This window comes from Natator depressus, chromosome 1 (genome assembly GCF_965152275.1).
Source record: "Natator depressus isolate rNatDep1 chromosome 1, rNatDep2.hap1, whole genome shotgun sequence".
NCBI lineage: Eukaryota > Metazoa > Chordata > Testudines > Cheloniidae > Natator > Natator depressus.
This window is the reverse complement of record NC_134234.1, coordinates 298,653,892-298,669,772: the sequence shown is the minus strand read 5'-3', so window position 1 is coordinate 298,669,772 and position 15,881 is coordinate 298,653,892. Positions and strand designations below refer to the sequence as shown.

Below are 15,881 nucleotides of genomic sequence, written 5' to 3'. Positions count from 1 at the left end.
AAGTTTTAGAAGGCTGTCTGGGTCGAAACTGCAATGACAGGTCAATTGGGTTTAAAATATGGTTCTGAGCTATCAGAGTAAAAATATTTCCCTAAACAGGCCCTGCGCGTTGGGTCAGGCCTGCTGCTTCAGGGTTTTGCTACTTACTTTTTACAGCTGTTAGCTCGGCAGACCCACTAAGGCTAGGGAAGAGTAGGATGGATTCTTCTGCTTCATGAATCATCAAAGTTCCTACTGTAAAATTTTTATTATCTGTGATACGTGTGTTGGAAAGAGTTTTGCGAAGATTCCATGTTCAGAGTCTCTTCTCCCTTGCAAACAGAAGGAAGACTTAGGGCAGGGGTTCTCAAACTGGGGTTGGGACCCCTCAAAGGGTCGCGAGGTTATTACATGGAGTATCGTGAGCGGTCAGCCTCCACCCCAAACCCTACTTTGCATCCAGCATTTATAATGGTGTTAAATATATAAAAGTGTTTTTAATTTATAAGGGAGGCGGTCGCACTCAGAGGCTTGTTATTTGAAAGGGTCACCAGTACAAAAGTTTGAGAACCACTGACTTAGGGGGTAGGGAGGAAGGTAGCACTGAGAATACCACATTAATTGACACACCTAGAAGTCAAGTAGCAACAAGCAATGAGGGGAGGGAAAACTAATCTTCCGCTTCCGTTTAGATTTTATATGTTTTATATGTAGCACTTAAAGGATGTTAAATGCTTTTCTGATTTTATTTGTATGTTCAATGGGAAAACACTTCAGTAACAATGACAAAGTTGCTTGGTGTATGTTCTCCTGCAGAACAGTGAATTGAGCAAAACTCAAACTTCTGAAAACTAGGAAATGCATGGTTAAGGTTGCCCTGCACATAGATGAACATGATTTGTTGGGTAATAGTCAACATGTTTTTTGTAAAGGGAAATCATGCCTCACCAATGTACTAGAATTCTTTAAGGGGTCAACAAGCATGTGGACAAGGGGGATCCAGTGGAGTTAGTGCATTTAGATTTTCAGAAAGCTTTTAACAAGGTCCCTCACCAAAGGGTCTTAAGCAAAGTAAGCAGTAATGGGATAAGAGAGAAGGTCCTCTCATGGATTGGTAACTGGTTAAAAGATAGGAAAACAAGGGTAGGAATAAATGGTCAGTTATCAGAATGGAGCAAGGTAAATAGCAATGTCCCCCAGCAGTCTGTTCTGGATCAAGTCCTATTCAACATATTCATAAATGATCTGGAAAAGGGTAAACAGTGAGGTGGCAAAATTTGCAGATGATTCAAAACTACTCAAGATTAAGTCCCAGGCAGACTGCAAAGAGGTACAAAAGGATCTCTCAAAACTGGGTGACTGGGCAACAAAATGGCAGATGAAATTCAATGGTGATAAATGCAAAGTAATGCACATTGGAAAGCATAATCCCAACTATACATATGAAATGATGGGGTCTAAATTAGCTGCTACCACTCAAGAAAGAGATCTTGGCATCATTGTGGATAGTTCTCTGAAAACATCCGCTCAATGTGCAGCAGCAGTCAAAAAAGCTAAAACAGAATGCTGGGAATAATTAAGAAAGGGATAGAAAATATCATGTTGACTCTATATAAATCCATGGTACGCCCACCTCTTGAATACTGCGTGCAGATGTGGTCGCTCCATCTCAAAAAATATATGTTGGAATTGGGAAAGGTTCAGAAAAGGGCAACAAAAATTATTAGGGGTATGGAGTGTCTGCCATATGAGGAGAGATTCATAAGACTGTGACTTTTAAGCTTGGAAAAAAGACGACTAAGGGGGGCATATGACAGAGGTCTAAAAAATCATGACTGGTGTGGCGAAAGTAAATAAGGAAGTGTTATTTACTACTCATAACAAGAACTAAGGGTCACCAAATAAAATTAATAGGCAGCAGGTTTAAAACAAACAAAAGGAAGTATTTCTTCACACAACACACAGTCAACCTGTAGAACTTTTTGCCAGAGGATGTTGTGAAGGCCAGGACTCTAACAGGGTTGTTAAAAGTAGATAAATTCATGGAGGATAGGTCCATCAATGGCTATTAGCCAGGATGGGCAGGAATGGTGTCTCTAGCCTCTGTTTGCCAGAAGCTGGGAATGAGCTACAGGGGATGGATCACTTGATGGTTACCTGTTCTGTTCATTCCCTCTGGGGCACCAGCCACTGTCAGAAGACAGGACACTGGGATAGATGGATCTTTGGTCTGACCCCGTATGGTCATTCTTATGGACCGGTCATGGGCCGTAAACAAAAATTCATGGGCCCGTGACCTGTCCATGACTTTTACTAAAAATACCTGCCGTGACCAAAACTTGGGCAGTGGGGCTGTGGGTGCTCTGGGCAGGCGCCTGGTCCGGGGGGTGGGGAGGGAGGGAGCTGTGGCGTGCAGCCTGGGACCCCTGCTCGTGCTGGGGGGAAGGTTGGTGGGGCTGGCAGGGGCTTCCTACCCAGCTCCATGTCCCTGCAGCTCCAAGGCTGCAGGGGCCATGGCAGGGGCTCAGCCTATGCTGCTCCTGCCACAACCACCGGCTGCCACAGCTCCTATTGGCCAGGAATCGCAGCCAATAGGAGCTGCAGGGGCAGGATCCACGGGCAGTGCATGGCACGGAGACCTCTCTTCACCCCTCCGCTGCAGCCAATAGGAGCTGCAGGGGGATCATGCCAGTGGGAGCTGGAGAGCCCCCCACCCTGAGGTAAGTGCCTCCCTGCACTCCCCAACCCCCTCCCACACACCCAAACTGCTGCTGCTTGCCCGGGGGCTGCCCGGCTCGGGTAGCCCCTAAGCCAGCACTAGCCGCTACAGAGGTCACGGAAAGTCATGGAATCAATGACCTTCCTGGCAGACTCGCAGTCTTAGTTATGTTAACTGAAGGGTGAGTTCACATCAATCTTAATGAGGTCTCTGATTTACCCAGCCATTAGCACCTCTCAGTCTAACAGTACAAGGCAGCAGAAGGAAACTTTTTTGTATGGGTTTTTTTGGGAGAGGGTACTCAGTAACTTGGGAACTCCTTGGTCATATGTCCCCAAATCTGGATCACTAATGCTATCCCGTTCCCCTATGTGTCACACCAAATACTGAAGCAATCCAATTAACTGATCAGATTTTAGAGCACGTAAGAGTTGAGGTTTAAACCATATCAAATGGCAGGAATGGAAATCCTCTAGCTTTTTTTTATTGGCATATTTGCACTGTAAAAAGTGTGTATTTTTATAAATACTGTTTAGTTTGGGTCCCCCAAAGTTTTAGTGGGTGCCATACACTGCCTTGGGTAAAACTCCACAGATTGAGACCGTTTTGGCCCACATCACATCAACAGTTTGATCTCAAGCTCTGGGCAAAAAACCCCACCTGGAAACTTTTTGAAAAATGGCTATGGGGGGGCGTGTATCTCTGCAACCCCTAACTCAAAATACCCCAAATTTGGGTCATCTACCCTACCGTGCATCCTCTTGAGGCACATCAAATTTCAAAGGAATCCAGCCAAGCATGTCTATTTTAGAGTACTTAGAGTTACGGGTGCGCTTTCTGGGGGAAGAGTTGAGCATATTTTCAACAACGTACACCGTATCTGCGCATGCTGCCGCTGATTTGAATCTCTTATCAGACATGTTAAGTGTTAATGACTTTGCACTTTATCTAGTGACTGAAGTACAGCTATAATTTTTTTAAAAGTTTTTATAAACATTGGAGTATTCATTCTCCCTGCTAGCTGTTTTTGTGTATTGTGGCTATACATTGTTAATCGTCTGGCATATAACTGTGCATTGTATGAAGACAAGAAAATGGATAACTAAACCCAGCCTCACTGAAGCACTAATGGGCAGAAGAGAAGGATTTTTGGATGGATGGGTCATTAGAATGCTTGTGATGAGGAAACTTATATTTGGTAATTCAAAACAATCTTTCAAGTTTAAAAGCTTCCTCTTTCCCTACCTAGCTTGAGCACTAAAAAGTATGAACGTTTGTGCATGTAGAAATGCACTGATTATGGTAACCAAGCAAGAGCAGCTAAGAGTGATAACCAATGGAGATTATAAACTGAAACATGTAGGATAAATTCTTATCACTGGAATGTGAAAGCAGATTTGTTTGTTTGTACAGAGATTTTTAGAGCAAGGCCTGAGTCTCTCTATTAATAAAATGGGGGAAAATACTAGATGGAGTATCATGGTCTGACCCACCCTGAAGGCCTGAACTCAAAATGCGCGCAAAAAAAAAAAAAAAAAACGTTGACAAACATTCCAGGCCGCCTTAATACCCAGTAATGAAACAAGGACAAAAGTCGTCTTCCCTGCTATTTTATTTCTTTCCCTATAACCAAGTTCTTTGGCAATGAATTACCTTTTAGTTTTTAGAAAGCATTTCCTTCTAATACAGAATATTTTTCACTGTGACAACATGTGACTGAAGATTATAGTTCTTGAAATATAAAACAATTAAATAGAGTCCATAATCTCCTTTGATCACCAAGTGGTTCATCTGGTAGTTTACAAATGTAGCTGTTTGCACTAACAAAGTTTGCAGCGTCTTCGAAAACTGTCAGCTAGTCTGCTCTTGTTCAGATGCTGAGGAGGCTTAGTGCACTGGGGCATGAAGTGGAAGAGAGCTGCTTCCTCATCCACACCTTTTAAGGAGATATACATCCAGGAGATCCTGATAGTGCTCTATCAGTTTGACTTGTATGTCTGTAGGGAAGAGTGGGAGATGGAAGGAGAACCCTGACAGTTCCTCCTTAATGGTATTGCTGATATCATATTAATGACATTGAATCTAGGAACAGAATCTTATGAAGTGCTGAAGAGGATGAAGATTTTCACAGACCATATAGGAAAGGACGGGAGCGGGGAGAGAGAAATGATCATTAGAAGCAAAAATATTAAGATTGGATTTCTGATTTCTTGTGATAGATGAGATGGAGGAGGATTATGAAAGATCACAATGACCAATAATCAGTCTACATTCTGAAGACTTATATTACAAGCAACACTTTCATTTTTTTAAAATGTTGTGTCTTCATCAGGCCTCTGGCCCATATGAGAATCTTTAGTCCCGTTATATGAAAGATTGTGCAGAACCATCGTTCTCCGTCACACAATAGAGCCTGAAAGTTTTGACTGGAAAATTCTACAGAACATTTAGAGGATGAGGTGCTGTATTCAACAAAATTATCACCTATCACCAACTTCTCCATACCCGGGAGCGGTTTCCCTCCTCACTAAGCAACATATGTTGAATATCAACTGTACATCATTCTCCTTTTCTGCCTAGAGAGAATGCTGTGTGCTCACCCCTTAATCTGCATAAGGCTTCGAAAGATGATGCATCGACACTAACTAATAGTTATTATACTGTAATAGCCAAGGGGGTTCTCCAGGTGTTCTTAAGAAAAGGGGAACAAACAAATTATTCAATGGTATCTCTGCCCCTAAAGATGAAGCTTAAATATGTGAAAATGCAATTTGATTCATTTCACTTTTGATTCTGTCATAGAATGTTAAAGGTCAGTGAATAAATGAGCTATATAAAATAAGGGTATGTCTTCACTACTCGCCGGATTGGAGGGCAGGGATCGATTTATCATGTCTCATCTAGACACGATAAATCAATCCCCGGATCGACGCCTGTATTCCACCTCGGCAGGAGGAGTAAGCGGAGTTGATGGGGGAGCCGCCATGGTCGACTCGCCGCCGTGAGGATGGCCAGGTAAGTCGAACTAAGGTACTTTGACTTGAGCTATGCTAATAGCATAGCTGAAGTTGCGTATTTTAGTTCGTAAACCGCCCCCACCAGTGTAGCCCAAATCTAAGTTATTTACATTCTTTACAATGGAGCAAATGCTGGTATTTATATTTGTCCAAATATAGTTGGTTTCAGATTCTGTTGTGCAGAAAAGCTCTTTGGTTTTAGTTTAGGCAGCAGGTAGACAGGACATTTTCTTCATTTGGATTAGCTCATTCAAAGTTGAGAAACTGAATGGGAGTTGGAAAAGCTGGAAAGCTTACTTTTCCAATAAAAAAAGAGGTGGAAGAGGATGAGAACTACTAATTCTAAAAATTTGAAGGAAACTGGGTCAGATTTTTAAAGATATTTAGGTACCTGAAAATGCAGATAGCTACCTAATCTGTTTAGGTGCTTTTTGGAGGGTGGGGATGGGGGGAGAAGGAATCAAACTAGAAACCTATCTTCATCTTTAAGTACATAAAGACCCGTGAAAATCCTTACCATGACTACCAGAAACAGTCAGTTCATCAACTACTGTTAATATTTCTTTAATCAGTTTTAAATGCAAAATGTATTTTGATTAAATTTATTTTTTCTTATGTATTCAGCACATGTTAAAAGGTACTTGTGTTTAACAAGAAGCCATTTTAAAAAATCAAACCTAGCTGCAAACCCATCTGACTTAGGCCTGGGCTACACTAGGGAGGGGGTTCGAACTAAGATACACAACTTCAGCTACATTATTTGCGTAGCTGAAGTCGAAGTATCTTAGTTCAACTTACCTGGCCATCCTCATGGCGGCGAGTCAACCATGGTGGCTCCCCCGTTGACTCCGCTTACTCCTCCTGTTGAGGTGGAGTACAGGTATCGATTCGGGGATTGATTTATTGCGTCTAGACAAGACGTGATAAATCGATCCCCGATAGATCGATCACTGCCCGCTGATCCAGTGGGTAGTGAAGATGTACCCTCAGATACTTAATGAGGTACCTGACATTGTGACGTATTTATAAACTTGAGTTGACCTCAGAAAAGAATGTTTTCCCTCTGATTCTGTATATAATTTTAAAAAAGGAGCACCCTTTAACTCATTAAAATTTGAGGAAGTCTCATTGATGCAGCATACTTTATTTAAATGATTTTAATAGATTCTAGTAACTTGAGGCCTTAATATAACTTCAAATTTAATTTTAAATAGTTTATTTGAGAAAATGTATTTAAATACAAAATCTGATTTTAATCTTTAATCTTTAATTTAATTTTAAATTTAATCTGTTTTGTTATATAGGAGAACAAAATAATCTTAATATCAGAGGTGTTTGTGTTTCTGAATGTCTATCAGTATTTTGTGGGAGAGCACTTTATTTTTGTGGAAATTTCTCACCAACTGAGAATTTGTCACTTTCATTTTGGAGTGAATTTTTATCATCTAGCCATTGAAGCCAATGGAAAGTTTCATAGGGCCTTAACTGATGGGACCATGTGTAGTATTAATTCTGTTTTAAAATGTTGTTCTTGGAGTCCTGCAGTACTAATCATACTGGCAACAGTTGCAGCCAAAAAAAAAAAAAAGCCTACAGAACTGTGGATTTATCAAGAGCCTCTAGAATTAGTAACTGACGTGCTGTTGTGACATGACTAAAGTTGCTGCTGTTACAGAATTGAACCCTTCTTGTATTGTAGATACTTGCAGGGGAAAAGGCTGACAGATGCTATAGTGATTCTTACTGACATGCTGGATAGATAGAAAATACTTTTAAATGACTGAGAATTCATCATGATTTTGGTCCACTGGGATGCTACTAATATTAAAATTGATTTGCTGTATGTCATTTCTCAGATCTTTTACAGGCATTTTTAAGGAATGTATGCATCGTCTAAAAAATTAACAGTAGTTTACATTCCATAATTTAGTTAAACTGCAACTAGTGCAGTTTCTGTACCTCATGTTTTACTGTATTTTCTAATAGTTTTAGAAGTAAACTTTTATGAACTAGTGCCCAGGGGAACTTATTTCAACACCAGTAAAAATACTGAACTTGTTAAAATTCTGCCTTAAAAACAGCTTAAATTTCAATCTGGATCTGATGCAGATAACATCACATACAGGCATGAAGCATTATATGGTGCTGCAGTGGTTCTGTTCATGTGTGGCACTCCCAGATATTCCCAGTGCACCTGGGTATAGTGTTAAAAATGTAATGGAAAATTATACTGTGTGCATAATACATACTTTTTGAAACCATAACTTTATTACCAAATCAAATTTCTTCAAACATGTTAGACTTTTCTCACTGAGAATTAAGTACTGCACCTGGAAAGCTTAGTTTTAAAATCATCCTACAGTTTTTGGCTCATGTAGTACCTGAGCAATATTCTTTACATATTGTGGCAGAACTCCGACCTTGTCCCCGTGGGTCCTGCGCTTCATGCTAGGTTCAGAGGCTCACTGCAACCCTCCACGTAGTCTCTAGGGCCAGGGATACAGTCTACTGAGCCCTTTTCATCATAAGCCAGCAGTGGAGGTTGGTGAGAGAATTCCCACAGTCTTTATTGCTCCTATATGCAATTGGCCTCATGCAAAAGCAGTTTAGCCTCCTGTTCTGACAGGGGCCTGTTTTCCCATCCCAGGAGGTGTTTCTGTAGTGGTGGGTTGAGGGGAACCCAGGCCCGCCCTCTACTCCAGGTTTCGGCCCAGAGACCCTAATGGTAGCAGCTGTTGGCAGCCAACCTTTTTGATTAAGAAGTTATGGATACAATTATTAAACTTATAGTGAACTAAGTGTACTAAATTTTACCTAACGTGGGGTACAATAAATGTTACTGTACAAAAATAAAATGGCAGGGATTTTTTTGTCTGCATGTCTCCACTGGTGCTTCAGGGTTATGATCTATAGTTTTCCTCTAAAGTGCTTTTCAGCTTAAAATCAGAATATCAAATGCACCATTCTGTCTTGGTGATGCATTTTTTTCCTTCCTTAGAAAAGGTTGTGGTTAACCTAAATCAGGGGTTGGCAACCTTTCAGAAGTGATGTGCCGAGTCTTCATTTATTCACTTTAATTTAAGGTTTCATGTGCCGGTATTACATTTTAATGTTTTTTAGAAGGTTTGGAAGAAACTCCATGGTTTGGACAGCCATTGTATCAGCTGCCAGCCCCCCACCCTCAATGGCCATATTGAGATCCCAGGTGGGGCCAAGAGACAACAAGTCTCCCAGGCCCCTAGCGTAGCATACCATCCTCCTCCAGCTGCAGCGTCAAAGGGGTTGGAACCTCCTGAACAACTGGTGGAGGAAGTTGAAGCTGAGGCAGAAAAGGAAGACACCCTTCAACCTGTCTTTCATCATCCTCGCCTGATGAGGTGGTGATGCCCTCTCCGCCATCCATGGTGATGACTTTAAATCATTCCAGGACTTTACTCAGAGGGTGGCAGCAGCCCTGCAAATACAGCTGTATGAAGTGGCAGAGTTTCACCGCAAACTGGTGCACATTCTACACTCTTCCATCTCTGCCAGAGTGGCACTTCTGGATCCTGCCAGAGTTATATGGCAGACCCCTGCATCCGTCCTGCCAACATGCAAGCAGGTGGACAAAAAGCATTATGTGCCGGTGAAGGGCACCGAATTTTTATTTTCCCACCTACCTCCAAATTCCCTCATTGTGGATGTAGTTAATTGGAGGGGCTGTCAATGCCAGTTCAAACCCACCCCGTATTACCAAGATGGGAAACATATGGACCTGTTTGGCAGAAAAACATATTCATCAGCCACTCTTCAGTTCCAGGAAGCAAATTACCAGGCCTTGTCAGCCACATATGACTACCGGAACTATGTGAAACTAGGTTCCTTTATTGATCAGCTCTTGGACTCCCACAAAGACCAATTTATGGCCACAATTAACAAGGGACAGCTGGTTGTGAAAACATCTCTCCAGTCTACATTAGATTCAGCAGACATGGCTGCATGTTCAATTTCCACAGCCATGGTTATGAGAAGGGCTTCATGGCTGCCTTTGTACAGCTTCTGTAAAGAGATCCAAAGCATGGTGGAGGACCTTCCATTTGAGGGAAAGAAGCTGTTCGCCAAAAAGACAGATGCATCCCATCACATGTTGAAGGATTCTTGGGTGACTCTTCAATCCCTAGGGATATACATGCCAGCCTATAAGAGAAAATACAGCCCTCAGCTGCAGTTTAAACCCCAGTCATCACAGTACATCTCAATACTCATCACAGAGCTCTTATGAGTCACAGAGAAAGAAATCTGAGTTCCCCAAGCAAAAGCAATCAGGACCACAACTGACTTAGTCTCAGCCCTCAACTTTGAAGCCACAGTTTTATGTGTTGGTCGAGGCACCTGTAGAATACTCTTCTTGCTATCTTACCCTGGGAAACCCCACTCCTCTTTTCAGAGACTGCTTTACCCTGTTCTGCAGAACCTGGGAACAGATAATCTGCAACAAATGGGTGTTGGAAATAATCTAGAATACATATGCCATCCACGTCTCCCTTCCCTGTCCCTCTTCAGGGACCCTTCTCACAAGAGTCTAACTACATCAAGAGCTAAGCCATCTCTTCAGTGTAGGAGCTACAGAGCCTATGCTGGTACATCTTGTTACCCATTCTTGGACCAGCCAAGAAATAACCACAAACAAAGGTGAACTAGAGCAGTACTGAGGGTTGATTTATTGCTTCCCTTATTTGTGCAATTATACTCACAAACAATGCATTTATGCTGACAGGCTGCAGGTGCAGGTATTGGTTTCGATTTTGCAGTAGAACTTTCTGGTACCAAAGAGAAAGGGAGGTTGGGAACCCATATTGGACCTCGGAGTGCTCAATAGATATGTCAAAGCACAAAAATTCAATCAACGATCATCCCAGCATTAGAAGGAGATTGGTTCTCGGTCCTCAACCTTCAAGATGCATACTTCCACATTTCTTTCATACCAAGTCACAGGTGTTACCTCAGACTCACGCTGGGCCAGGACCACACACTTTTGGCTTCTCATCGGACCCCAGGGTGTTTTCCCAAGGTCCTCTCGGTAGTAGCAGCCCACTTACGCTCTCAGGGCATAATGTTTTATCCTTACCTGGACGATTGCCTTCTCAGGGCATGGTCCTACACAGAGGTCCAACGGGTCACTCAGGTCACATGCAGCCTGTTTCTGAATCTGGGTCTACAGATTAACAAACAAAAATTGACCTGTAATACCAGTGCAGATCCTAGATTTCATAGGAGCCGACCAAGACTACATTCGGGCAAAGGTGGTACTCCCACATCACAGATTTCTCAGTCTCTCTTCTTGGATAGAAACAGTGCAATCCAGGCCCCAAATTTCAGCCAAGCATTGCCTCCAGTTTCTGGGACACATGGCCACAGACACATCGGTTCTTGCTCATGTCAGACTATGAACGAGATGCCTTCAAGCATGATTCAGTTCAGTTTACAAGCCAAACAGAGACAACATAAACTTATATCAATGCCCACCAGGGTCAAACTGTCCCATAACTGGTGGAAGAACCTGATAGACATCTTAACGAGAATCCCGTTTATTCAGTCCTCCCCATCTCTACTCCTGATTAGTGATTCATCCCTCAGAGGATGGGGCGCGCATCTCAGTGGTCACAAAATACAGGGCAAATGGTCTCTTGTGGAGACATGTCTCCATATCAACCTGCTCAAGTTCCGAGCAGTCAGAAACACGTATGCTCACTTTCTCCCACTGATTAAGGACAAGCATACAAAGGTCATGACAGACAACATGGCCTGCATGTACTATATAAACCGACAGGGAGGTGCAAGGTCTCATTCTCTGTGCATAGAACCTATGGAACTAGTGCATCTCCCACAACATCTTAATATCAGCAGCCTACCTACCAGGAATATACAAAACAATGGCTGACCATCTCAGCCACAGATTCCCACATGAATGGGAGATAGTTGGCTATTCTACACGACATAGTCTGACAATGAGGGACACCAGTAATAAATTCGTTAGTTATCAGAACAAGAAATGTCCACTGTACTGCTCCAGGGCGGGAATTGGACGACCCTTCTTGGGAGACACTCTCCTTCCTTGAGTCAAGGGCCTGCTTTACACCTTTTTCCCCCATTCCCTCTATTACCGAAGGTCTTGTTCAAGATAAAAAGGGAACAATATTATTCTGATCACCCTCACCTGGGTCACGCAAACCGCTGCAACTGGCATTTTGTCCACCAATGACTCTACTGGTCACTCCTTACCTCCTGTCGCAGAATGAGGGACGAACCTTCCACCCCAATCTGTGGATCCTGCGCCTCAAAGCGTGGCTTCTTCATAGATTTGGCACATAGAGATATCTTGCTCTGAGGAGGTACAGGAGGTGCTGTTACACAGTAGAAAGAGCACTACTCATTGTACCTACTTCCAGGAATGGAAGAGGTTCCAGATCTGGTGCCAACCCAAGGGTCCTACAAACCCCCCCCCCCCCCCCCGACGTTCTGGTTAAACTTGGATTATTGCTGTGCACATTGTAAGATGAGCTATTGCCAGCAGGAGAGTGAGTTTGTGTGTGTGGTTTTTGGAGGGGGGTGTGTGTGTGTGGGGGCGGGTGGTGAGAAAACCTGGATTAGTGCTGGAAATGACCTGCCTTGATTATCATGCGCATTATAAAGAGAGGTTTCAAAGAGGGATGGGCTATTACCAGCAGGAGAGTGAGTTTGTATGTGTGTCTGGGGGGGGGGGGGGGAAGGGTGAGAAAACCTGGATTTGTGCTGGAAATGGCCTTCCTTGATGATCACTTTAGATAAGCTGTTAGCAGCAGGAGAGTGGGGTGGGAGGAAGTTTTGTTTCATGGTCTCTGTGTGTGTATATAATGTCTTCTGCAGTTTCCACGATATGCTATGCATCCGATGAAGTGAGCTGTAGCTCACGAAAGCTCATGCTCAAATAAACTGGTTAGTCTCTAAGGTGCCACAAGTACTCCTTTTCTTTTTTCTTTTTACGAATACAGACTAACACGGCTGTTACTCTGAAAACTGTCATTATGCAAGGCACTGCATTTAGCCGCATGGAGTGGAAATCTATCAACTGCATGAAAAAACTTGTACAGATACAGACAGACATCATCTTCCTTTCCAAATGCAAACAGATGGACATCGTACCAAAAGGACTGAAGGTAAAAAATCCATTACAATCTACATACCACACAGACTATGCTGACAGCTTGTGCCACACGCTCTCAAAGAAACTGCGGAATCACCTGATCAACATCCTCTACAGCAAACAGGGAAAGATTAAGAATGAGCTCTCAAAAATGGATACTCTCATAAAAAACCAACCTTCCACACAAACTTCCTCGTGGCTGGATTTTACTAAAACTAGACAAGCCATTTACAACGCACACTTTACTTCTCTACAAAAGAAAAAGGACACTAAACTTTCTAAACTACTACAGGCTACAAGGGGCCACAGCAATGGTCCCCTCAACCCACCCAGCAATATTGTTAACCTATCCAACTATACTCTCAGCCCAGCAGAAGCAGCTGTCCTATCTCGGGGTCTCTCCTTCTGCCCCTCCACCCCCTCGAACATGATACAGTTCTGTGGTGACCTAGAATCCTATTTTCGACGTCTCCGACTCAAGGAATATTTCCAAAATACCTCTGAACAACATAATGATCCACAGAGGCCTGCCTACCAACATTACAAAAAGAAGGATTCTAGGTGGACTCCTCCTGAAGGTCGAAACAGCAGACTGGACTTCTACATAGAGTGCTTCCGCCGACGTGCACGGGCTGAAATTGTGGAAAAGCAGCATCACTTGCCCCATAACCTCAGCCATGCAAAACACAATGCCATCCACAGCCTCAGAAACAACTCTGACATCATAATCAAAAGGCTGACAAAGGAGGTGCTGTTGTCATCATGAATAGGTCGGAATATGAACAAGAGGCTGCTCGGCAGCTCTCCAACACCACTTTCTACAAGCCATTACCCTCTGATCCCACTGAGAGTTACCAAAAGCATCTACAGCATTTGCTCAAGAAACTTCCTGAAAAAGCACAAGATCAAATCCGCACAGACACACCCCTGGAACCCCGACCTGGGATATTCTATCTACTACCCAAGATCCATAAACCTGGAAATCCTGGACGCCCCATCATCTCAGGCATTGGCACCCTGACAGCAGGATTGTCCGGCTATGTAGACTCACTCCTCAGGCCCTACGCTACCAGCACTCCCAGCTACCTTCGAGACACCACTGACTTCCTGAGGAAACTACAATCCATTGGTGATCTTCCTGATAACACCATCCTGGCCACTATGGATGTAGAAGCCCTCTACACCAACATTCCACACAAAGATGGACTACAAGCCATCAAGAACACTATCCCCGATAATGTCACGGCTAACCTGGTGGCTGAACTTTGTGACTTTGTCCTTACCCATAACTATTTTACATTTGGGGACAATGTATACCTTCAAATCAGCGGCACTGCTATGGGTACCCGCATGGCCCCACAGTATGCCAACATTTTTATGGCTGATTTAGAACAACGCTTCCTCAGCTCTCGTCCCCTAACGCCCCTACTTTACTTGCGCTATATTGATGACATCTTCATCATCTGGACCCATGGAAAAGAAGCCCTTGAGGAATTCCACCATGATTTCAACAATTTCCATCCCACCATCAACCTCAGCCTGGTCCAGTCCACACAAGAGATCCACTTCCTGGACACTACAGTGCTAATAAGCGATGGTCACATCAACACCACCCTATACCGGAAACCTACTGACCGCTATTCCTACCTACATGCCTCCAGCTTTCACCCTGACCACACCACACGATCCATCGTCTACAGCCAAGCTCTGCGATACAACCGCATTTGCTCCAACCCCTCAGACAGAGACAAACACCTACAAGATCTCTATCAAGCATTCTTACAACTACAATACCCACCTGCGGAAGTGAAGAAACAGATTGATAAGAGCCAGAAGAGTTCCCAGAAGTCACCTACTACAGGACAGGCCTAACAAAGAAAATAACAGAACGCCACTAGCCGTCACCTTCAGCCCCCAACTAAAACCCCTCCAACGCATTATTAAGGATCTACAACCTATCCTGAAGGATGACCCAACACTCTCACAAATCTTGGGAGAAAGGCCAGTCCTTGCCTACAGACAGCCCCCCAACCTGAAGCAAATACTCACCAACAACCACATACCACACAACAGAACCACTAACCCAGGAACCTATCCTTGCAACAAAGCCCGTTGCCAACTGTGCCCACATATCTATTCAGGGGACACCATCACAGGGCCTAACAACATCAGCCACACTATCAGAGGCTTGTTCACCTGCACATCCACCAATGTGATATATGCCATCATGTGCCAGCAATGCCCCTCTGCCATGTACATTGGTCAAACTGGACAGTCTCTACGTAAAAGAATAAATGGACACAAATCAGATGTTAAGAATTATAACATTCATAAACCAGTCGGAGAACACTTCAATCTCTCTGGTCACGCAATCACAGACATGAGGGTCGCTATCTTAAAGCAAAAAAACTTCAAATCCAGACTCCAGCGAGAAACTGCTGAATTGGAATTCATTTGCAAATTGGATACTATTAATTTGGGCTTGAATAGAGACTGGGAGTGGCTAAGTCATTATGCAAGGTAGCCTATCTCCCCTTGTTTTTTTTCCTACAAACCCCCCCCCAAGACGTTCTGGTTAAACTTGGATTATTGCTGTGCACATTGTAAGATGAGCTATTGCCAGCAGGAGAGTGAGTTTGTGTGTGTGGTTTTTGGAGGGGGGTGTGTGTGTGGGGGGGGTGGTGGTGAGAAAACCTGGATTGGTGCTGGAAATGACCCACCTTGATTATCATGCGCATTATAAAGAGAGGTTTCAAAGAGGGATGGGCTATTACCAGCAGGAGAGTGAGTTTGTATGTGTGTCTGTGTGTGTGTGGGGGGGGGGGGGGGAAGGGTGAGAAAACCTGGATTTGTGCTGGAAATGGCCTTCCTTGATGATCACTTTAGATAAGCTGTTAGCAGCAGGACAGTGGGGTGGGAGGAAGTTTTGTTTCATGGTCTCTGTGTGTATATAATGTCTTCTGCAGTTTCCACGATATGCTATGCATCCGATGAAGTGAGCTGT

General features: G+C 43.5%; 1 protein-coding gene across 4 annotated transcripts in view; it reads left to right on the top strand.

Moving 5' to 3' along the window:
* The window catches only part of SAMTOR (S-adenosylmethionine sensor upstream of mTORC1), a 124,593-nt gene that overhangs the window by 86,642 nt on the left and 22,070 nt on the right, over window positions 1-15,881 (top strand). Inside the window, exon 2 of one of the 4 annotated variants that reach the window (XM_074942267.1) lies at window positions 12,726-15,105. The exons of the other annotated variants lie outside the window; for them this stretch is intronic. Coding sequence (XP_074798368.1) covers window positions 13,640-14,749 — 1,110 coding nt within the window. The 5' untranslated portion in view covers window positions 12,726-13,639 and the 3' untranslated portion in view covers window positions 14,750-15,105. Of the gene's footprint in view, window positions 1-12,725; window positions 15,106-15,881 lie in introns of those variants that run through there. 4 annotated transcript variants of the gene reach the window in all.